At 48.2% G+C, this 23,220-nt stretch overlaps 1 protein-coding gene across 4 annotated transcripts in view; it reads right to left on the bottom strand.

Moving 5' to 3' along the window:
- The window catches only part of stai (stathmin), an 86,299-nt gene that overhangs the window by 52,342 nt on the left and 10,737 nt on the right, over positions 1–23,220 (bottom strand). For 2 of the 4 annotated variants that reach the window (XM_043016448.2, XM_043016446.2), the window contains exon 2: positions 20,374–20,424. In XM_043016448.2, coding sequence (XP_042872382.1) covers positions 20,374–20,407 — 34 coding nt within the window. In that variant the 5' untranslated portion in view covers positions 20,408–20,424. Of the gene's footprint in view, positions 1–87; positions 611–1,686; positions 1,771–20,373; positions 20,425–23,220 lie in introns of those variants that run through there. The other 2 variants (XM_043016442.2, XM_086548986.1) reach the window with 2 other exon arrangements.

Below are 23,220 nucleotides of genomic sequence, written 5' to 3' on the forward strand. Positions count from 1 at the left end.
ATAAACAAGTAAAAAAAAAGTACCGTAAACAAATCCTAACTGTTTCAGACATGAAGCTGAAAATCTGACCAGAAAAAGCTTTCTAACCTGGAATGGCAGAGTTGACGGAGCAGGTCTGACAGAAGCACCTGAGGAAGGAATCTCGGACAAGCCCAATCAGCATCTTGGCGGCGTGGGTGTGGGCGTGGGCGTCGGAGTGCGTGGACGATGTAGAAGGGAGAGCAGCGAGTGCGTGAGTAAAGTTCTCGTTATTTCACCCCTTTTCTCTCTCTCTCAATTTACGATAGGAGGTCCTCCCTTTCTATCTATCTCTCTATCTCTATCTCTTTCTCAAGACGTGCGCACACAAGGCGGGGGGGAACACGCGGCGACGACGACGACGACGACGATGACCACGACGACGACGGACGACGAGTGGGCGTCACGAGCGAGTGAGCGAGTGCGTTCGGGCTGCAGAAGCGAGAGGCGACTCACTCGACGGAAGGACCGCCGCTAAACCATGAAGGCCTGGCACTGCTGATGGGCAGAGGGCAAAGGGGTTGTGGGGCGCGGTTGGGGGGGGGGGTTGAGAGGATGCCCAAGGTCTCGCTCTCTAGGCCTTCGCTTGCAACTGCAGGATCAACCAGAACAGCCGTCAGTGCCGAAGCAGTGGATGATAAATAATGGATAAATGTCGGATTAGAGATTAGAATGTGGTATATTTCACTTAAAAAAATATGATGTGTGTCGTGGAGGAGGAGGAGGTGGTCAGTGATTTTTTTGTTTTTGTTTGTTTTTTTGTAATGTGAATCTGAAGCTGTGCCTCCTCGTACTAAATCAACGAGTGTTGCAATGTCAATGTTGAGGGGGAAGTGGGTGGGGGGGGAGTGTATAGAGACCTACACTGCGCTGACAGGGGCTGACAGGGACTGACAGGGACTGACAGCGGCTGACGGCACTGAGAGGGGTGGAGAGTTACACACCTCTGACTTGGATTGTCATCTAACTTTACATATATATAGGCCTAGCTTTGCTTTTCCAACACTTATTTCTGAGCTTATTTCAAACGAGCGCTAAGTGGCACTGCATCCAGTTGCAACAAGGCATCCGCTCATCACTGTCAGTCCGGTCGTCACCTGGATTCACTGCCAGCGGGTGGGAGGGGGGCGGGAGGGGCGGGAGGGGATTGCAAGTTGCAGTGTTGACAAGTATGTTCCCGTCGACGATGCAAGTGCCAAGTGGAAGGGGCGTTGGAGGTGGTGTGAGGGGAGGGTTGGGGTTAGGGGGGGGGGTTATCTTTACTCTTGATAAAGGATTAAATCACGAAACTGAATAAAACTAATTTAAACTTGTTTCTTAAAGAGTACGACGCGTCAAGTGCATGCGCCTCTTGGCACTCACGCCAGACGTCAGACCACAAAGGGAAGAACTCGACTGAGCTAAAATGTGGATAAACACGAGTTGTTGGAAAAGGGGAGGGGCAGTGGGGGTAGGGGTGGGGGAGTGGGGGGGATGTGGATCCCCTCTTACAGACGTTGGTTGGCACTGTGCTGAGGTTGCAAACAAGACTGGCACTGCGACGTACAGGCGGCACTTTGGGGGGGAAACGAAAGGCCTCGCCCGAACAAAAACCGAAATGAAGTCGACAGTACGGGGTGTGGTGTCGGTATGGTGTCGGTGTGGTGTAAGCAACGCCGCCCGCCTCACCACTGGATCGTGGCACAGCCTTGGGGTGGGGGGGAGGGCAGTGTAGGTTGTAGTGGCAGTGTTGACGGAGCGGGAGCCGGGCAGACACTGACTGGAGGAGACTCGCTCGCGCTGCCGTTCCTCGCCTCGCCTCCTGGGTGTGGTTGCCGGGACCTGCGCGCTCGCCGTCGCCGCTGCCTGCCGCTGCCGCTGCCGCCGCCGTTGCCGTTGCCGCCGCCTCGCTGGATCATCCCCCTTGCCGCCTGCCGCCGCTGCCGCCGCAAACGCCGCTCCTTGCTGCTGCTGCTGCCGTAGTCGCTAATTCCGCCGCTACAGTGATCGAGCGGGATCTACGCATGTAGATTGTATTCCGAGAAATTCCATCCATCCCCCCCCCCCCGAAAAATATACAAGCAGAGGGAAGTAGATTCCTCAGAGGCACAGTTACACGCGCATGATTTGCCAAGCAATCCTTCCTCGAACAAGATCCGATCACAAGGTGACAAACGAAAAAAAGAAAAAGAAGAAAAAAAATACATTTAAAAAATGACGCCACACAATAAAAAAAAATATATATATATATATATCAACCACATGCTAGGCTTCCATATTATGGCTATGATTCAGCGTCGCCAAAGTGCTTTTCCCTCAATTACCACATCAAAAGCCGGCTGCCACAATCAACTCACCCCCCCTAACCCCCACCCCCAACTCTACCCCCTCATCTCACCTAGCATACAGGCCCCCCCCTTCCCCCCTCCCCCCTCAAACTCCAGTACCTCCGGAAAAATAAACAATATACATAAATCAAAGATAATTAATTAAATAAAAACAAAATCATTTAAAAAACGGAGATTCAGGAAACTTCAGTACTTGAGGAGGAGGAGAGGGGAGAGGGGAGAGGGAGAGGGAGAGAGAGAGAGGGAAAGGGAGAGAGAGAGAGGGAAAGGGAGAGAGAGAGAGGGAGAGAGAGGGAGAGAGAGGGAGAGAGAGGGAGAGAGAGGGAGAGAGAGGGAGAGAGAGGGAGAGAGAGAGAGAAAGAGAGCAAGAGAAAGCGAGAAAGAGAGAAAGCGAGAAAGAGAGCAAGAGAAAGAGAGCAAGAGAAAGAGAGAAAGCGAGAAAGAGCGAGACACGCGTCCTAGGAACACCCCGGCCTTGCCTTGAGCCTAAGCCTATTACAGGCCCATTAAATATCGACACGGAGAAACGAATCGCAAATACTTGACATCTGTAACCCGGGGAAATAGCGTGGCAAACTGCGAGGGGAAAGTGAGTAGGTGGAGGAGGAAGGAAGGAGGAAGGAGGGAGGAAGGAGGAGGAGGAGGAGGAGGAAACAGGGAAGTAGAAAAGGAAGGAGGATGGAGGAGGAGGAAACAGGGAAGTAGAAAAAGGAAGGAGAATGACAAGAGATGGAGAGGAAGAGAGAGAAAGAGGGAGGGAGGGAGGAAGGAAGGAAGAGGAGGAAACCAGGAAGTAGAAAAGGAAAGAGAATGACAAGAGATGGGGAGGAAGAGAGAAAGAAAGAGAAAGAGAAATAGGGATTGCTGCCTTTCCTTTCACCGTGAGATTCGATATTGCTTTTAATCAGATGAGAGAAAGAGAGAGAGAGAGAGAGAGAGAGAGAGAGAGAGAGAGAGAGAGAGAGAGAGAGAGAGAGAGAAATACCCGATAGCCGATGGAGCTCTGGCCAAACCTGTCGATTTATTTATGCCAATTAATTCTTTCTGATCCGCCTTTCCTGCGAGCGAGTTTTCATTTCACTGTTCATTCATGTCTGCTGCATCTCCACCGTCATTTCCCGGTGCTTACGAGGTTTTTTTTTCCCTTTTGCAATGCCTGATTTTTATATCGAGGTAATGTGGTTGGTCGGTTTCTCTCTCTCTCTCTCTCCTCTCCTCTCCTCCCCATCTCTCTCTCTCTCTCTCTCTCTCTCTCTCTCTCTCTCTCTCTCTCTCTCTCTCTCTCAAAGAAAATAAAAAGACACTTCTGTTGCAAGACATTATTCTCGGCCCTTTAAAGACAAGGCAATATTGCAAGGGCGTAACTCGACATCCAACCAAGATAACTCGGGACAACTTTTCCTCACAAAGCATTTCCAAATCGACATCCAAGATCCCCAAACACACAACGGCAAGAGGAGAAAACAAACAAAACAAAAACAAAAACAAACACGGAACCTACAAACGAACAAACAAACTAAGACAGCACGTGATTAAACAAGTAAACAACTAAAATCCATAAATAAACACGGGGCTTATGACATCACCCCGGTAATAACAGGTCCCTCCCAGACGACAATCCTCCCCGAGTCATTTGTCGTGGTGTCATGTCAGACGTCTGGGACCTGGGACACGGCGAACAAGGGAGGGAGGGAGGAAGGAAGAAGGGTAGAGGTAGAAGGGAAGGGAAGGGAAGAGAGAGATAGAAAGATGGGGAGGAGAGGGAGGAGAGGGAGGGAGGGAAGGAAGAGGATAGGAAGATGGGGGATAAGACGGGTAGAGAGGAGAAAGGGGAGGGAAAAGATGTAAGGGGTAAGGGGGGGAAGGGAGGGGGGATGACGATGACTTAAAAAGGATAACATTAATATCACAGTAATCAAAAAGGAGAAACAAACACGACGACGAGCATCATCATTAATCAAACAAAAACAAACAAACACGCCCCTTCCGCCCGCCCCCCGCCCCCCGCTTTCTCAGAGCAGCCCACGAGATAATTACAACCGACTTCTCCCTCCCTTCCTCCCTTCCTCCCTCCCTCCCCCTCTCCACCCCCTCCAACCTTCCCACCCTCCCTTCATCAGATCATCTCCTCCTCCTCCTTCTCCCCCATCCCAACCCACCCTATCCCCCACCCCAACCCACCCATCTCCTCGCTTCCGTGTGGTGGGCTGTGAGGGGAGCTGCCGCCGAAGTCGAGGCCCCTGGATACCGATGCCATGATATGTCATACTTATGTTGCGCTGTCATTGCCGTCGTCAACAGCATCACCCGCGACGCGAGGACATCTCCGTTTGCGTCACCATTACCTTCCTGTGGCCGTCGACGCCACACTTCGCGGCTCAGCGCCAAAGGCACTCTTGCATCATCATATTTTTTGTTTCTTTTTCTTGTTTGTTACATTTGCGTCTCGTTTTTTCCCCCACCAATAACGGGAAATTTCACAAACACAAAAAGAAAAGTAAAAAAAAAAAAATTCAATTCATTACCATTCCATCTATAAACTAAAAAGACAAAAAAAAAAAAGTACGTACACATACACACACAGACCCTCCTCCCCCCCCCCTACACACACAAACACACGCACACATGTACGTCCCTGTCAACTAATCAAGGACAACTTGTGACTCAATTCGATCGCGTTAAAGTCACCGTATGTAAACTCCTTCACGGCCCGGTGGAACGAACGCACATGCTTGCCTGCTTACTTAACTGCTGACTTCCTGCTGTCTCCGGTCAACAATTCGGGGAAGAGGTGGAGAGAGGGAGAGAGAGAGAGAGAGAGAGAGAGAGAGAGAGAGAGAGAGAGAGAGAGAGAGAGAGAGAGAGAGAGAGAGAGAGAGAGAGAGAGAGAAAGAGAGAGGAGGAGGAGTGAGGGAGGAAGGAGGATGAGGATGAGGAGAGAGGGAGGAAAGGAGGAGGAGGAGGAGGACAAGAGGGAAGAGGTGGGAGTGAAGGAGGAGAAAGAGAGAAGGAAAGAAGGATGATGAAAACGCCGACAAACGACGACGAGAGAAAAATAAAGAATAAAAAAAAAAGAAAAATAATAAAATGAAATAAAAATAAAAAAGACAGGCGAATCAAAAGCATAAAAACAAACTTAGGAAGGGAGGGATGGATCAGCTATTCATCAACACGACTTACTAACTTCCCTTTTCATCCCCCCCCCACTCCCCGTGTAAAAGGCCTACGTTACCTTTGATGTTGCATATGGTTAGCAACAAGAACTGGGAGAAAACAGAGATAGAGAGAGATAGAGAGAGAGAGAGAGAGAAAACAAGATACGCGGAAAACGACTCACTAAACAAATAGAAAAAAAATAAATCCCCTAAAAAAAAAAAAAAAAATCTACAATAAATCGCATAACTTTAACAAAAAAAAAGAAAAAGAGAGAGAGAGAAAAAAAAAAGGAAACAACAGATGCACAAAACCCCCCAGTGCCACAGTTCGAGTCAGCGGCACCTGTTCCCAACTTCCCCCCCCTCCCCTCCCTCCCTCCTCCCCCACAACCTCACCCCTATCCCCCGGTACCTGTCACCTATTTACCCTACGGTGTCCCCCGAGATAGGGTTTAAGGATGAGTTTTTAAGGGTGATACTTGCAAGGATTTCTCTCTCTAGTACTCTTAGTGAATGAGGAGGATGGGTGGAAGGAGGAAGGGAATAAGGGAGGGAATGGTGGAAGGAATTAGGAAGGGAATGATGGAAAGAATGAGGAAGGGAATGGTGGAAGGAATAAGGGAGGGAATGAAGGAAGGAATGAGGAAGGGAATGATGGAAGGAATGAGGGATAGGTGGAGGTGGGAGGGGAGAAGAGGACGGGAGGAAAGGAGAAAATGAGAATAAGGTAGTGAGGAAAAGGTGGGATGGAGGGTGGGAGGAAAAGGAGAGAGGGAATGAGGGAGAAGTGGTGAAAGGGAGGGAGAGAAGAAAAAAGGGAAAAATGAGGAAAAGGAGAGAGAAAGAGGGGGTGGGTAAGAGAAAGGAAGCAAAGGGACAAAAATAAAAGATGATAAGAGATAAAATCCGAGGGAAAAAGAGGAGGAAAAGGGAGGACGAACAGAGGAAGAGGAAAGAAGCGGGAAGAGGAAGACGCAAAAGGAAATACGAACAGAGAAAGAGAAAGAAAGGAGAGGAAAAAGGAAACAGGAAGACAAAAAAAAAAGTGAGGACAGACAGACAGACAGGAGGAGGAAAGGGAGGACCGAAAGGTACAAAACCCTCACAGAGTGACAGCTTTAAAGTTAACAAAACATTTCGGGGAGAAGAGGGCCCATTCCAGTGAACTTGGGAGGCTCTCGATTGACAGGCATGCACTGTCGGCGGGGAAGGACCGAGGCCGACGCTCGTGTATATGTTAATCACGAGAGTTGATGAATTGCGTGACATTTTAGTCCCGCGTGTTAAATAAAATACATACATACATACATACATACGTACGTACGTACTTATATACGTACGTACGTACATACATACATACATACATACATACATACATACGTACGTACATACATACGTACGGACATACCTACCTACCCATCTATCTACCTACGTACATAACTACACACTACCTATTCAAACAAGTACAAGTACAAGGGCGTTAGAATCACACACACACACACCAAGGTCTTATCAAAGGAGCTTATAGTAGTAGTAGAAGAATAAGAAGATGATGAAGAAGAAGCAGAAGAAGAAGAAGAGAAAATAAAACAAAGTGTAAATTGCATCCTAGTGTGGTTGTCTATGGTTGATTGTGTGGTATACACATGTGTGGTTGTGTGCGCGTTTGGATCAATACCAGACACAAGCCGCCTCCGTCTGCTGTGTGCTGTCTGGGAGAAGAGGGGAGGAGGGAAGGAAGAGGGGATACGAACGAGGGGAAGAAAGAAGCGATATTTATACAAAAAAGGAAGAAAAAAAAAGAGGATGGAAGTAGATGTGAGGGTAGAGGGGATATGAACGAGGGAAGAAGAGGTGAGGGAGAAGGAGAAGGAGAAGGAGAAGGAGAAGAAGGAGAAGAAGAAGAAGGGAGGGGGGAGGAAAGGAAATCGATGTTAAAAAAGGAGAAGGATGGGAGAAGAAGAGAGGGTAGAAGGGATACGAACGAAGGAAGAGAAAAGGAGGAAAGGAGAAGCGACAAAAAAAAGATAAATATTGGAGGAAGGAAGGAAGGAAGGAAGGAAAAGGGGGAAAGAGGGGAAAGCGATATAAAATAGGAGAGAAGGGGCGGACAATGAAAAAAAGGGGGGGAGAGAAGACAAGAAATAAAAGAGACAGATGCAAAACGATAACGGACGTGGAGGGGAGGGAGGGGGAGGGGGGGAGAAGATGATGAGTAAGAGGAGGTTGGTAGGGAGGAGAGGAGGGCGACAAGAGAGAGAAGAAGAGGTAACAAACAAGAAAAAAAAGACAAAAGCAGGGCAAATAACGGCGTGACCACCGGTGTTATCCGCAACGGTCGAGACTTAAAAAAAAGGGAAAAAAGATAATAAAAAAAAGTGGTAAACATTGCAATACCATGACTATCAAAATTTAAAAATTGCAAAGTCCCAGAGCTTCAAGTTTTAATACGCTGAGATAATTTCCTCTCGGACCAGACTTGTTTAGTCATGTGTGCAAAAGCAACTTCGTGGGAACTATGCGAAGATATAACGAGAGAGAGAGAGAGAGAGAGAGAGAGAGAGAGAGAGAGAGAGAGAGAAAGACAATTACGAGTAGATACAAAGGAACGAATATAAAGAGACATAATGCGAAACGGACAGATATAAAAAGATCCAAAGAAAACCCTTTTTTTTCCAGAAAAAAAACATCCATATGAAAACAGTGTTATCCTCAATCAATTATAAGCAAGGGGAAAGGAAACTAAAGGGAAGAAAGGCACAAACATAAAAACAAAAGTGGATGTGAGGAGGGGATGAAGAGGAGGAAGAAGAAGAGAAGGAAGAGGATAAGGGAGAGGGGAAGAGAAGGAAGAAGAAGAGGAGGAGGAGGAGGAGGAGGAAGAGAATGAGAAGGGGGTGGGAGGGAAGATGTAGAACGTGAGCAGGAGTAGGAAGAGGTTGACCGTAAGGAGGAGGAGGAGGAGGAGGAAGGAGGGTCGGACAGCCGCCCAGCCCGCCCAGCCCATCCAGCCCGTCTGGCGCGCCTCTCGGGTAGAAAAATAAGAATATTGCACGCGGGGAAGAAAAGGCAAAGAAAAAAAAAGGAGAGAGAGAGAGAGAGAGAGAGAGAGAGCGAGAGAGAGAGAGAGAGAGAGAGAGAGAGAGAGAGAGAGAGAGAGAGAGAGAGAGAGAGAGAGAGAGAGAGAGAGAGAGAGAGAGAGAGAGAGAGAGAGAGAGGAGAGAGAGAGAGGAGAGAGAGAGTGAGAAAGAGGAAAGAGGAGAGAGAGTGAGAAAGAGGAAAGAGGAGAGAGAGAGAGTACGAAAGAGAGAGAGAGAGAGAGAGAGAGAGAGAGAGAGAGAGAGAGAGAGAGAGAGAGAGAGAGAGAGAGAGAGAGAGAGAGAGAGAGAGAGAGAGAGCGAGGGCGGGCTGACTAAGCCGGGCAGGACGAGGAAGGTAAGGTTCCGAGGCGCACTGCTCCTTTCCGGCTCTCGGCCTTCCTCATTTCGCCTCTCTTCTTCCTCCTCCTCCTCCTCCTGTTCTTATTCGTCTTCTCCTTTTCCATCTATCTTTTTTCTTTCTTTACCTTCCATTCTTTTTCCCTCCTCCTCTTTCCCCTTCTCCTTCTCCTTCCACCACCACCTTCTCTCCCCCCCCACCCTCTTCTGCCCCCTTCTACCCTCTTCTTCCACCTCCTCCTCCTCCTCCTCTTCTCCTTCCACCTCCTCATGTCCCGCAGAAGAGACCCCACGGTTCCCCCCCCCCCCTCCCTCCCTCCCCCTTCCTCCCGACAGCGCCGGTTCTCGTCGGGAATTAGCGTCCCGTGTGCCGGTCTCGCGCCTCCGGAGGTGAGATGCCGCAGCCACAGCCGCAGCCGCAGCCAATCTCCGTCGTGCTTGCGGTCGGTTGCGGGACTTCGGAAAGGGTGTGGGGGGGGGGGGGGATGTATCGGTTTAAAAATTATAATTTATCTAGAAATCTTAAACAGCCGATAGAAATCTAAAATGAATGAACAAATAAATAAATAAATAAATAAGTAAATAAATAAATATATAAAATAAAAAATATAATTTTTTTCTTTGGTCAAAATGCCAACCAATACGACTTTTCTCTCCCGCTTTTTATTCAGCCTTTCACCCGAAACCACTATTGGAGAGAGAGAGAGAGAGAGAGAGAGAAAAAGATATATGAAATATAACTTTTTTCTCCCTAAAGCCCAGCAAACGAGGCGCACAAGAAGATTGACCAACAGGATCCGGCCAATCCTTTGAGCCGCCAAATGGGAAGGATCTAATGTGACACCCGAATCACGACCCCCCCCACCCCCCATCTCCTTATCCCTATCCCTCCCCTTCCACCTTGCGTATTCTGGGACCAATGAACTCCTGTCACCTGCGTAGTCTCATTCTTTGGCACCGTTTCGAGCCCCAAGCTCTTGCGTGGTACCTTTTGTGTGCCAATGTGGCCCCTTTTCCCACTTGGGTGTCCTGTTTTGGTACCAATTCGACTCGTTCCCACGTGTGTATCCTTATTTTTTTTTTTTTGGCACCAGTGTGACCCCCTGCCATCTGCGTACCCTTTTTCTCTTGACACCTATTCGACCCTACCCTTTCCTCTCCCTCTCCCTCTCTCCCTTTGATATAGTTACCAGTATTCCCCTCTTACCTTACCCTCCCTTAAACCCACATCTCAAAAAAGTAATACAAAAAAAATAATAATAATGATAATAAGATAAAATAAAATGAAAAATAAAATAAAGTAAATCAAAAAAATTATTTAAAAAATCCTACTAGAGTTCTTGTGTTTAAAACTTGAAGACTTTTAGAAACAACTCTAGATACCTTTTATTTTTATTTTTTTCATTTTTGTTTATTTTTTTTATTTTTTTTTTTGGGGGGGTGGGGTGAAGGAGGACTTATTCTACATGACCTTATACGAGGTCAAGTGTAGTCGCCTCGCCTTGTTTACTGGGCCAAAAAATAAACAAACCAAAATGAAAAAAAAGTAAAAAAAGAAAAGGGAGAAAATGAGAAAAAACAGAGGGGAAAAACTAAAAGAAAAATACGAAGCAAATCTCATGAGAATGGAAATATGCAAATGAAGCGAAAAGCGTAATCTTCCCCCTTCCGACCCTAAAAAAAAAGAAAAAAGAAAGAAAAAAAAAAAGAGTGGAAAGACGACAATGTAAGAAAAAAAAAGTAAGAGAAAGAGATAGGAGGGGAAAATCAGGGAAGGACAGAGAGAGAGAGAGAGAGAGAGAGGGGGGGGGGGAAGAAAGGAAGATAGAAAGTGGGTGGAAGAGCCGAAGAATAGAAAGAGGGGGAGAGGTTGGGAGAGAGAGAGAGAGACAGAAAGAGAAAGAGGGAGGGGAAAGGGAGAAAAAAGTAGGGAGAAAGAGGGGAAACGGAGAGACGAAGAGGGGAAAATAAATCACACGTAACATAACATTTATCCTGTCTGACAAGGTATGCTTGAAATAAGAAGTTCAATTCAGTGGAAAACAAATATGCAAATGTATTTCAACAAAAAAAAAACAATAAATACGCAGAGATAAATTTAAATACAATATGATTATACTCGGATGAACAAAAAATAATAATAATTAGGCAAAGTTTACAGTTGCCATGGAGATGTAAACAGACAAACACGCAGACTGATGGCAGACGCAACAGAGAGACAGACAGACTGGCAACACAGGTAAGTCACCTAGTCATCCTTCCCCTCTACCCCCTCCTCCCCACACACACCTCCCCACCCCTCTACCCCTTCCCCCATCCCTCCTTCACACCTTCTCTTCCCCTTGTCCTTGTATCCCCCTTCCCATCCCCTCAGACCTCCCCCCCCCACCTTCCCTTCCTACCTGCCCTTCCCCTCACCCTTTGTCCCCCTTCCTCCCTCCCCCTCAGACAACCTGGAGCCGCGGGGCAGTCGGCGGCCGCGGCAACAGAGAGGGGGGAGGGGGGGGGGGGGGGTCGCCAGGTAGACCGTCGACACGTCCCATTCCGCACGAACATTGACACCGCCTCGCCGCAGATGCTGCTGGTCTCAGACAGGCAATCGGGGTTCTTTCTCTCTTCCCTTTCGCTGTCTCTTGGCTTTTATCTGGTCCTCGGTCTTCTTCTCTTTCTCTCTCTCTTTGCGCTTTCGCTATCTATTGCCTTTTATCCGGTCCTCTTTCTCTCTCTCTCTCTCTCTCTCTCTCTCTCTCTCTCTCTCTCGCTCTTTGCCCTTTCGCTATCTATTGCCTTTTATCCGGTCTTCTCTCTCTCTCTCTCTCATATTTATCCTCGTCTGTCTCTCTTTCCCGAGACCACGGCTTTGATTCAAGAACATCTCCGACACAATGGCATGGTTATATTTCACCTTAAAGGCGGGAAGGATAGTATATGAGACAGAGACTGAAGGCATGAAATACAGACTGACATACAGAGTCTTTGTGCACCGGTTTGTGGATACGTTGTAATTCATCATATAAGTATATGTATATGTATATGATTATACGCGTTATTAAATCAAAATTAGATTAAATTATGTTAGATGTATACTGGTATATGGATATGCATATATACACACAATGAGGGTGGGTGCGGGAGGAGAGAGAGAGAGAGAGAGAGAGAGAGAGAGAGAGAGAGAGAGAGAGAGAGAGAGAGAGAGAGAGAGAGAGAGAGAGAGAGAGAGAGAGAGAGAGAGAGAGAGAGAGAGAGAGAGAGAGAGAGAGAGAGAATGAGAATAAGAGGGGTTTAAAGTTTCCATCGCAAGTATAAAGTCGAAAATGGCGAAACAATGCGGGGGATCGTTACGGCGCGCGGAAAGGGCAGTTATCGTACCTCGTTCATCCCATCCTGCAAGGGGGAGGGGCGAGGGGAGAGAAGGGGACAGGGCGGGGAGGGGAAGAGGGGCGCGAGGAGGAGGAGGAGGGGAGAGGAGGGGAAAGGAGAGGGGAAGGCTAGCGGTGACTCATGGGCGACCCCCGCACTAGGTTACTACTTTTCCCTCCCCTCCCCTCCCTTCCCTTCCCCTCCCCTCTCCAAATCCCTCTTCCTGTTTCCTATCAACACGTTTCCCTCCCTCAACAGCTACAAATAAACACACAAACAATAAAACCAATAAAAAATGAATAAATAAAAATACAACACACACACACACACACACACAACAAACAAAATAAACAACACAATCAAGCGGGAAATAGGCCTACAGGATAGGCCGTGTCAAACAGGATTCCAGTTCTGCTGAGGCTGGATTGAACAGGCGACCAAAAATTCGAGTGCTAGCATGGACATGAAGTATCACACATTTTGCGAAATATGGCGAAGACACACTATAGGAAAGATAGATAGAAGAGAAAGGAGAGGGAAGAAAGGAAATGGGGGAGTGAGAGAGAGAGAGAGATAGAAAGAGGGAGGTCAAGAGGGAAGGAAGGAGAGAGAGATAAAGGATTAGGGAAAGAGAGAGAGAGAGAGAGAGAGAGAGAGAGAGAGAGAGAGAGAGAGAGAGAGAGAGAGAGAGAGAGAGAGAGAGAGAGAGAGAGAGAGAGAGAGAGAGAGAGAGAGAGAGAGAGAGAGAGAGAAATACACAACTCCCAACATACACGTAACAGAGACAAGTAAACCCCGAATTGAAGACGTACATAATTCAAAGCATTTAGCAGCACAAGACTTAAAGAAAAGCAAAGAACAAGAGCTTAAAGGAGGAGCACGAGGATCCACCGACATATATCACGAAAAGAAAAGAGAATTGGGAAAAATGAGTTAATAAATAAAAGGAATATAGAAAAAATAATTTGAAAATAAAAATATATATTAGTTCCCTCAATTTCGTAAAACATGAATATGAAGATGATATAGATGAAAACGCTCAATTGAGATTAAACAAAGGAAAAACTGCATATCCCCATCACCCAGAGAGAGAGAGAGAGAGAGAGAGAGAGAGAGAGAGAGAGAGAGAGAGAGAGAGAGAGAGAGAGAGAGAGAGAGAGAGACTAATTAAGAAATACTAGTAAAAATCAATGAAAATAAAAACACAAAATTATCATAAACAAAAGTAAGGACTCAGGTGATATTGAATTAGTCACAGGTGAAGGGGGAGGTGGGGGAAGAGGAGAGGAGGGGAGGGGTGGGGTGGGATAGGGAAGGAAGAGGAGGGGTGGGGAAGAGAGGGGAGAGGAGGGGTGGGGAAGAGAGGGGAGAGGAGAGGAGAGGTGGGGAAGAGAGGGGAGAGGAGAGGAGGGGTGGGGAAGAGAGGGGAGAGGAGAGGTGGGGAAGAGAGGGGAGAGGAGAGGAGGGGTGGGGAAGAGAGGGGAGAGGAGGGGTGGGGAAGAGAGGGGAGAGAAGAGGAGGGGTGGGGAAGAGAGCAGAGGGGGTAGGGGGTAGGGGGTAGGGGGTAGGCGGTACGGGTGGAGGGGAGGAGGTACGAGTTCTTACAGAAAACAGGAAGAGTCATCGATTCAAGTGGGGCAAACTCTCACCGTAGACTTGTGGACGCCTTCGCTCCCCATCACCCCCCCGCACCCTCCCCCTCACATTTGAAGTCTACTGTCCCGCTCTGAGCACATGGAAACAAGCCATATAATTTCGCCTATTTATGCTTTATAAAAAAAAAACATCCAATCGCTTTGTTTCTTTTTTTTTCGTTTATTGCTTTTTGTTTCCACCGATCTTTATTGTCACACGGACAAAGACCTCTGAGAGAAAGAAAAAACTTCCTCTCAGCGGGAAATTCCTCTTAATCATTCCCGATTAAGAAAATCAAATTCTCAATGTCACGTCAAGTAGTGACGTCATCATCATCATCATCGAGAACAACAAAAAACGGAAGTCTGAGTCAACCATCATTCGTGGAATGCGGGAAAATCTACGGGTTTTCCTCTCCCAACTTTACCCCATCCCCCCCCCCCGGATCGCCCAAGTACCTTCGGGGAAATCCCGGTTAGTAGGGAGTGGGTGGGTGGGTGGGGGTAGGGGGGGATTTAGTAGCCTGAACATGGGGAGGAATGAGGGGGAGGGTGGGAAGAAAAATAGGGGGAAGGAGAGAAAGAAGAGCGAGAGGAAGAGTGGAAGAAAGAATGGAAGGAAGATGGAGGAAGAAGGGAAGGGTGGAGGAGGAAGAAAAGAGGGAGAGAAAGAGAGGAAGCATGACTAGGGAAGAGAAAATGAACCAAATTAGATAGATAAATTAACAATCCTTCACACTACAATCCTTAAAACAAAAGCGATTCACCTAAGAAACATATACAAAAATAAAAATACTACATTTCTCAAAACATGTAAAAAAAAAAAAAAAAATCCCCAACCCTCTCCCACCCTAAAAAAAGTACCCCCAACCAAAAAGTAAGAGAAAGAGAAAAACAACCAAAAAGAAAAAGAAAGAAACAACCAACTAAAGAGAAAGACAAAGAGAAACCAACCAACCAAGTACTTCACCAATACCCACAATATACCCCCCCCACCCTCTCTCTCCCTATTTCTCCCCCTCCCTCTCCCCCTCCCTCCCTCCATCTCTCTCCCTCCATCCCTCCCTCCCTCCATCTCTCTCCCTCTCCCTCCCTCCATCTCTCCCTCTCCCCCTCCCTCCATCTCCCTCTCCCTCTCCCCCTCCCTCCCTCCATCTCTCTCCCTCTCCCTCTCTCCCTCTCCCTCTCTCCCGACCACTCGACCCTTTCGGAAGTGAAGCAGTGGGTCATCATCAGCAGCAAGACCGGCCCGGCGCGGATCGAAGCCTCAGAGCCAAGGCGGCCGGAGCGACAGGCCGCGCGGAAGGGGTCTCGGTAACGCGCGCGCCCATGGGGGAGGGGGAGGGGGAGAGGGAGGGGGAGAGGGAGGGAGGGAGGGAGGGAGGGAGAGAGAGAGAGAGAGAGAGAGGAGAGAGGGAGAGAGAGAGCGGCCGGCCAGATGGGGAATAACCGGTAGGATATTTTTCTTTTTTTCTTTTCCTTTCCTTAGTTTTATCGATCTATCGTGATTATCGGGTTTGTTATGGTTAATTTGATTTAATCATGTATTATCTTTCGTTGGCGGAGATGAATCTACATGAAGGAGAGGGGAGAGAGGGAAGAGACGAAACGAAAACACTAATCCAAACCAAAAATACAAAATTAAAAACACGGAAGAATTTCCCCCACTTCCTTTTCCCCTCTTTCCTCAGCCTAGCAACAGAAGGCTAATCCATCAATTTCCAATCAGTGGCGTTAGACATCCCCGCTCTCTCCTAATCTTTCCATCCTTTTGTGCAAGAGGATTGGATAGCATATACATAAATGGCCTTTCGACTTTGTACTTTTTTTGGACGTTAGCCTATTAAGTAATAGATTATAGGAGACCGTGTTGTATATTCAACATGGGTTTTAATCGTATAAATATTGATACGTTTATAGATAAATCATTGAAAATAAGGAAAAGGCGTTATAGAGAAATCAAAACAAAATCGTGAAAATGCTGTTTTTATGTACAAGAGAGGTTGGGGAAAAAGAGACGAAGTGAGGTTGAATAATATCTTTTAATTCGCTAAAATATACAAAAATAAATGCATCAACATTTATACATATATGAAAGCAAATGCACGTGTATATAAAAGACAGCAAATGCAATAATAATAATAATACACAAAAATACAAAAAAAACTAGGTTAGCACGCCCGCCGCCCACGTGCCCAAATGAAAAGTAGTACAAGCGAAGGGCGAAGGGCGGAGGGCGCCTGTTAGTCTTCCTCCGTCCCTTCGCCTTTTTGCCACCCGCCGCCCATACATCAGCACCCACCTGTTGGCCTCGACTAGAGCACGCCCACTGCCGTACATTAAACTCAAAAGAGCGCCTCTTACAACCGGCGAATAAGTGCGCTATAGTAATACAGCACAATTAAAATGGCAATTTGATGGATTGTATCCGTATGAACGTTCATGTATACATTTGAATATATACATACTTACATACGCACATGACGCCGCTATGATCACACGCGCACAAAGCATAATAGGTCAAGCCTTTCCTTTCTCTTACCCACACATACATATGGGCGGCGCGTGGGACACCTATTCGGCCGATGAGGGAGGGAGGGAGGGAGAGAGAGAGAAAGAAAGAGAAAGAGAGAGGGAGAAAGAAAGAGAAAGAGAGAGGGAGAAAGAAAGAGAGAAGAGAGAGGGAGAGAAAAGAGAGAAAGAGAAAGAGAGAGGGAGAGAAAAGAGAGAAAGAGAAAGACAGAGGGAGAGAGAGAAAGAGCGCCATGAACCAGCCTACGTTCGGGTAATCGGGCGAGGGCGGAGGATGTAATTACCGGCCGGAAAATGGCTTGCAACACAGGTGGTTCTCGCAGGTGGAGTACTCACCGCGAGCATAATGCCAGGCCTGTGTTCGGATGCCTCCCCCCTTCCTATCCCCCTCCCCTTTTTCACCCTTTCCCCAAATCCTCTTCCTTTCCCTCTTCCCCTCTCCTCCTCCTCCCCCCTTTCCCCTCTTCTCCCTCTCCTCTTCTTCCCTTCCCCCACCCCTCCTCCCCCCCCTTTCCTCTTTCCCCCTCATTTTCGATTGTTAACATTTATAGCAATTTTATATACAAAAAAACATGAACGGCAGTAACTATAAATTGGTAATAATAATACAAACATTAAAAACTGCTTTTCACGTGAGACCGTAAAGTTGCACCGGCTGGGTATGTCTCCGGCCTGGGTCGACATTTACACCCTCTCTCTTTTTTTTTTTTTTTTGTTGTGTGTGTGTGTGTGTGTGTGTGTGTGTGTGTGTGTGTGTGTGTGTGTGTGTGTGTGTGTGTGTGTGTGTGTGTGTGTGTGTGTGTGTGTGTGTGTGTGTGTGTGTATGTGTGAGAGTGAGTGTGAGTGTAAGTGTGAGTGTGAGTGTGAGAGTGAGTGAGTGAGTGAGTGAGTGAGAGAGAGAGAGAGAGAGAGAGAGAGAGTGTGCGTGTGTATTTTAGAGAGAGATAGAAATAAAGATCGAGAGATAGAGAGAGAAATGGACATCAGAAGTTGCATAAAAATGGAGAACATCACACAATAGTGCAGACAGGGTTCACCTAGTGGCGTAAAATATTTGCGAAGCCACTAGGTGAAATAGAGAGAGAGAGAGAGAGAGAGAGGGAGGGAAAGGAGAGGGAGGGAAAGAAGAGAGAGGTAGGGAGATGGAGGGAGGGAGGACAGAGGGGGGAGAGGGAGGGAGGGAGGGAGGGAGGGAGGAGAGAGGGGGGAGAGAGGGGGAGAGGGAGGGAGGGAAAGAGAGAGAGAGGAGGAGGAGTAGGGGGAAAGGAGAGAGATAGAGAGAGGGAGGAGTAGTGGAAAGGAGAGAGAGAGAGAGATAGAGAGAGAGAGAGAGAAAGAAGGACGGAGAGAGACAGACAGACAGACGGACAGAAAGATAGAAAAGATAGACACAAAAACTAACAAACAAAACAGACACACAGACAGACAAAAGTTGGAACGAGAGAAAAATCAGCTGTAGCGACGCAAGGGCGGCTGGGAGTTAGCACCAGTACTTCCATCGTAAAACACACGCGCGCGCGCCTCTACGACCGGTTTAATACAGCAAAACTACAGCAAGAGTTGCGGGGTCCGGTCCGTGCTGTAGAGCCACGGATGCGCACGGCCCTGCAATTGTCAGTCAACTTGCTCATTGCACGGATATTGTTGCAAAGAGGAAGTCTCTCCCTTCATAAGATTTTTTTTTTTTTTTTTTTTTTTGGAGCCGAAATTCAAATGCAAGTCTGTACAAAAAAAAATCACTAATTTAGGAATTGTAGAAAGAAAACCGAAATAGTAGAAAAAAAAACGAACTAAATCAAACCGGAAAAAAGAACAAAAACACGAAAAACAACAAGAAAAACAAAGCCTTGCCTTTTTTACCTCCACATTTCCATCCTATTTTCTCTCGCCCATTACGGGTCACGAGGAGCAACAAAGGACGCCAAAGAAGGCAAGCGGCACCGTTGCTCGTGGCGGGTACTCAGGGCAACATCACCCCCCCCCTACTCCCCCACCAGATCCCTCCAGCCCCCAGTACCATCTGACCGCCATGCTTGCCTTCTTTCTACCATCTGACCACTATGCCCCTCCCCTTGCACCATCTGACAGCTATACCCATTCCCCCTGTACCATTTGACCAATATGCCCCTCCCCCTGTACCATCTGACCACATACCTCTACCCTCTCCCCCCACCATATGACCTCGCAACCCCCCGTATATATGCAAATAACGAGTGAAGACCTAGATGACTGGACAATATCCATTACTCGAATATATTTTTTCATTAAAACCTACATCAAAACATCTTTGTCTTTAAATTCAACATTATGAAAAAAATTACGCGCTGTGAACTCGCCATAGTAATGTCCCGAAACAGGTCAACCGGATTTTATTCCTTATCGACAACACCAAGGAATCTCAGAGCGTCTTACACGTGACCAAAGACCACCTCCACCCCCACCCCCTCCCCCCTCCTACTGTCCTCCCCACCCCATCCGAGGTCGACCTCTTGACCTCATCTCCCCGGAGTAACGTTACTTCCTCGTCGCCGGCAGTTCGTGTAGACCTTAAGAGTTCTTTTGTCGTCGCCTTAGCACGGCGATGTGACCCTTACGAACGGGGGTGGGTGGAGCAGGTGAAGTCGGGGCTAGGGGTGGGTGGGATAAGGGTGGGGGGAAGGGGTGGGGGGATAAGGGTGTAGGGGGGGGAAGTAGGTTAGGATGATGGAGCAAAAGTCGTGACGAGGGAAGATTTGGGGGGGGAGGGGAGGAGGGAGAGGAGGGGAGGGGGAGGGGAGGAGGGGAGGGGGGAGGAGGGAGGGGAGGGGAGGAGGGGAGGAGGGGAGGAGGGAGAGGAGGGAACGATTAGATGATATAACGACGGAGACAAGTCAAGGAAAAGGGTTATACACACGAGGAGTACCAAAAACGGTAATATCCTCATAATTTAAATCATATAAAAAAAAAAATCTTCACCCAAAACAACCAAACGTTACTCCCTCCCCAACCCATTCACCCCCTTCAAAAAACATACAACATACACGCCATCGCAACCAGACCGAAGCACAAGACACCAACGGGCGAGGAGGACACCCGAAAGCCAAGCCTCGGGGAGCATCCTAAGGAGCATTGTGCGGGCGAGCAGCGTGCCGACAATGGGTCCTCGGCGCTCGTCTTTGTGCAAGTGGACCCCTCTCTCTCTCTCTCTCTCTCTCTCTCTCTCTCTCTCTCTCTCTCTCTCTCTCTCTCTCTCTCTCTCTCTCTCTCTCTCTCTCTCGGAAGCTGCATCTACAGACTCGACTGCCTGGGTTCTGGACGTCTGCATTGTCAACTTCACGTCGGGAATTACATACATACAGACAGACAGACAGACAAATCTAACTTTATCCATGTTTGCGTTTCAATCCAGGGGAAAAATCAGCACACACAAACACACACACACACACACACACACACACACACACACACACACACACACACACACACACACACACACACACACACACACACACACACACACACACACACACACACACACTACATATAATATATATATATATATTATACATGTCATATACATAATATTCCTCTCCTCATCACTGAAAGCAGACACACCCCTTCGCCGGTATCTATCGCGGCATCCCACACAGCCCATCGTGCAGGGACTATGGGCTATCCAACACCTATCCGACGATACATCTTGCGTATCGCCAGAAACCCATTCTCAAAACACGTACACGAACCTTCCCTATTCTCCAAACACGCCCACGAACCTTGCCTATTCTCCAAACACGTCCACGAACCTTGCCTGTTCTCCAAACACGTACACGAGCCTTCCCTATTCTCCAAACAAGACCGCTCATACTTACCGTAAAACAAACGAATCGACAAAGCTAGAATAATTATAAGTAATAGTAAATCGAGTACTTACACTTGTTGTCGGCAGCGGCGCTTGGGGAAGACATCTTGAGTTTGGGTTTGTCTGAAAGGAGAAAAAAAATACAATGGTTAGGACACCTGTTAAGTACAAAGCCAAGTAGAGTACATTTTAAGAGTATTCTTGACACGAGAGGAAGGAGAGAAAATAAGAGAACGAGGAGAGAGAGAAGCAGAGAGGGAGGGAGATATAGAGAAAGGGAAAGAGGGAAAGAGGGAGAGGGGTATATAGAGAAAGGGAAAGAGGGAGAGGGAGATATAGAGAAAGGGAAAGAGGGAGAGGGGGATATAGAGAAAGGAAAAGAGGGAGAGGAAGTTATAAAGAAAGGGAAAGAGGGAGAGGGAGACAGAGAAAGGGAAAGAGGGAGAGGGGGATATAGAGAAAGGAAAAGAGGGAGAGGGGGATATAGAGAAAGGGATAAAGGGAGAGGGAGACATGAGAAAGGGAAAGAGGGAGAGGAAGTTATAAAGAAAGGGAAAGAGGGAGAGGGAGACATAGAGAAAGGGAAAGAGGGAGAGGGAGACAGAAAGGGAAAGAGGGAGAGGGGGATATGGAAAAAGGGAAAGAGGGAGAGGGGGATATAGAGAAAGTGAAAGAGGGAGAGGGGGATATAGAGAAAGGAAAAGGGAGAGGGAGACATAGAGAAAGGAAAAGAGGGAGAGGGAGATATAGAGAAAGGGAAAGAGGGAGAGGGAGATACAGAGAAAGGAAAAGAGGGAGAGGGAGATACAGAGAAAGGGAAAGAGGGAGAGAAAGATAAACAAAAAAATATATATAACTATGAAAGGAACCGTGCTTCCTTTAGAGCAACCCTCGCCATTCTTTTGCAATCCTCCCGCCCTCTCCCAAACCTCTCCCCTCGATATCTCGATATTCACAATATCCTGAGAGGAAGTCAGTTGTCTGCCCACTTTTTTTTTTTTTTTTTTTTTTAGAGTACCACTGGACTGAAACGTTGGGCACATGAAAGTATTTCTGTTACTAACCGAAAAATGTATCAGGCATTTCTTTCCTTCCTTATAAATGTGAGAAAGGGAATGTACCATTAGCCGAAGTACATCTGGGAATGAAAGAGAGAGAGAGAGAGAGAGAGAGAGAGAGAGAGAGAGAGAGAGAGAGAGAGAGAGAGAGAGAGAGAGAGAGAGAGAGAGAGAGAGAGAGAGAGAGAGAGAGAGAGAGAAAACAAGATAGAAGCTGTAATAACGAGATGCACACATTGCACTCCACGGTCTATCATCCCCCGCCGCAATTAAACATCCCCGTTTTCGTTACAGCCCGACAATCCCGCAGGGTAAACTGAGCTATTCAAACACGATCTCGCTCTCCTTCCACCTCCCGCCCCAACACCATCCGGCAACACACACACACACAAACACACACACACACACACACACACACACACACACACACACACACACACACACACACACACACACACACACACACACACACACACACGACAAATTTAATCCACTCCGTCTCCTGCAAAGTCTCGACGACGCACCCGTAGGACCGAGACCCGCGTTTAATAAAGCAAACGAGCTTTCCATTCCAAGACAAACGCGATCAATTAAAGGACGTCTTGTCTCGCCTTCCCTCCCTCCCTTCCCACCCTCCTCCCTCCTTCCCTTCCCTTCGCCTCCTAGCACTCACACGTGAACAGGAGAACTCACGAAGGGAGGAAGAACAGGCGAGAGAGAAAGAGAGAGAAAGAGAGAGAAAAGAAGAGACCTCCCCGCCGGAGAGACTTTACCTGGCCCGTAGCGGACTTCCACCTGGAGCGACCTGGCGAAGGGGACCACCTGCACCACACGGTCGCTGTTCATGACTGTCCGCTTTATCGAGGGCCAACCCACGTGGTCTAGGCCGACTGCTAATATGGCAGCGACACACTAAACGCCGCCTAACTGGACCGCGAAGAGGAAAAAGGGAATTTCAAAGAGGCGACGCTTGGAAATTCCTATATTCTGCCGTCACTGGACAGAAGACATGAGGGAAATGAAAGGGAAATGTCTACGTCCAGAGAGATGACCGACGGAAGCGAGGGTTGACTTTGCAAGCCGTTCCGCGTCCCACTTAACCGGAACGGACTATACCTGGCGATGCGGCGAAGGGGAAGGAGTGAGGGGAAGGGAAGGAGTAAAGGGAGGGGAGAGGGAGAGAGGGAGAGGGGGAGAGGAGGGCGAGAGGGGGAGAGGGGGACAGAGGGAGAGAGGGAGGGGGAGAGGAGGAGAGGGAAGGGGATAGGAGAGAGAGAGAGAGAGTCCTTCAGGCGAAAGGGAAGAGGGGAGGGGAGGGGAGGGGAGGGGAGGGGGCCACAGACGTTAAGGAGCCCCACGACCCATGAGGGGAAAAAAAAGTCTCGTGGAAGTGAAATGGATGAATAGACTCGCTTCTACAAAAAGGGGCGGGTCCTTTGCTGTGCCTCATGGGGAGAACGGAGAGAGGGGGAAGGGAGGGGGGGAGACGGGAGGAGGGGGGGAAGGATGATGATGGGGGTGAGGAGAGGGGGAGGATGATGATGGGGGTGAGGAGGAGGGGAAGGATGATGATGGGGGTGAAGAGAGGGGGAGGAAGACGATGGGGGGGAGGGAGAGGGGGAGGAAGACGATGGGGGGGGAGGGAGAGGGGGAGAAAGACGATGAGGGGAGGGAGAGGGGGAGAAAGACGATGAGGGAAGGGAGAGAGAGACGGAAGGTTGAGGGGGATAGGGGAGGAAGACGATGGGAGAGAGAGAGAGAGAGAGGGGGGGGGGGGGAAGCACTGCGGCAGGAGAACCGGCACATGAAGAGCAGCACACAAGATTCCCTCACTTGCTTGCGTGCTCTCTCCCCCTCTACT

Source organism: Penaeus japonicus, unplaced genomic scaffold, assembly GCF_977035675.1.
Source record: "Penaeus japonicus unplaced genomic scaffold, GWHDUDI00000001_assembly GWHDUDI00000021, whole genome shotgun sequence".
Taxonomy (NCBI): Eukaryota; Metazoa; Arthropoda; class Malacostraca; order Decapoda; family Penaeidae; genus Penaeus; species Penaeus japonicus.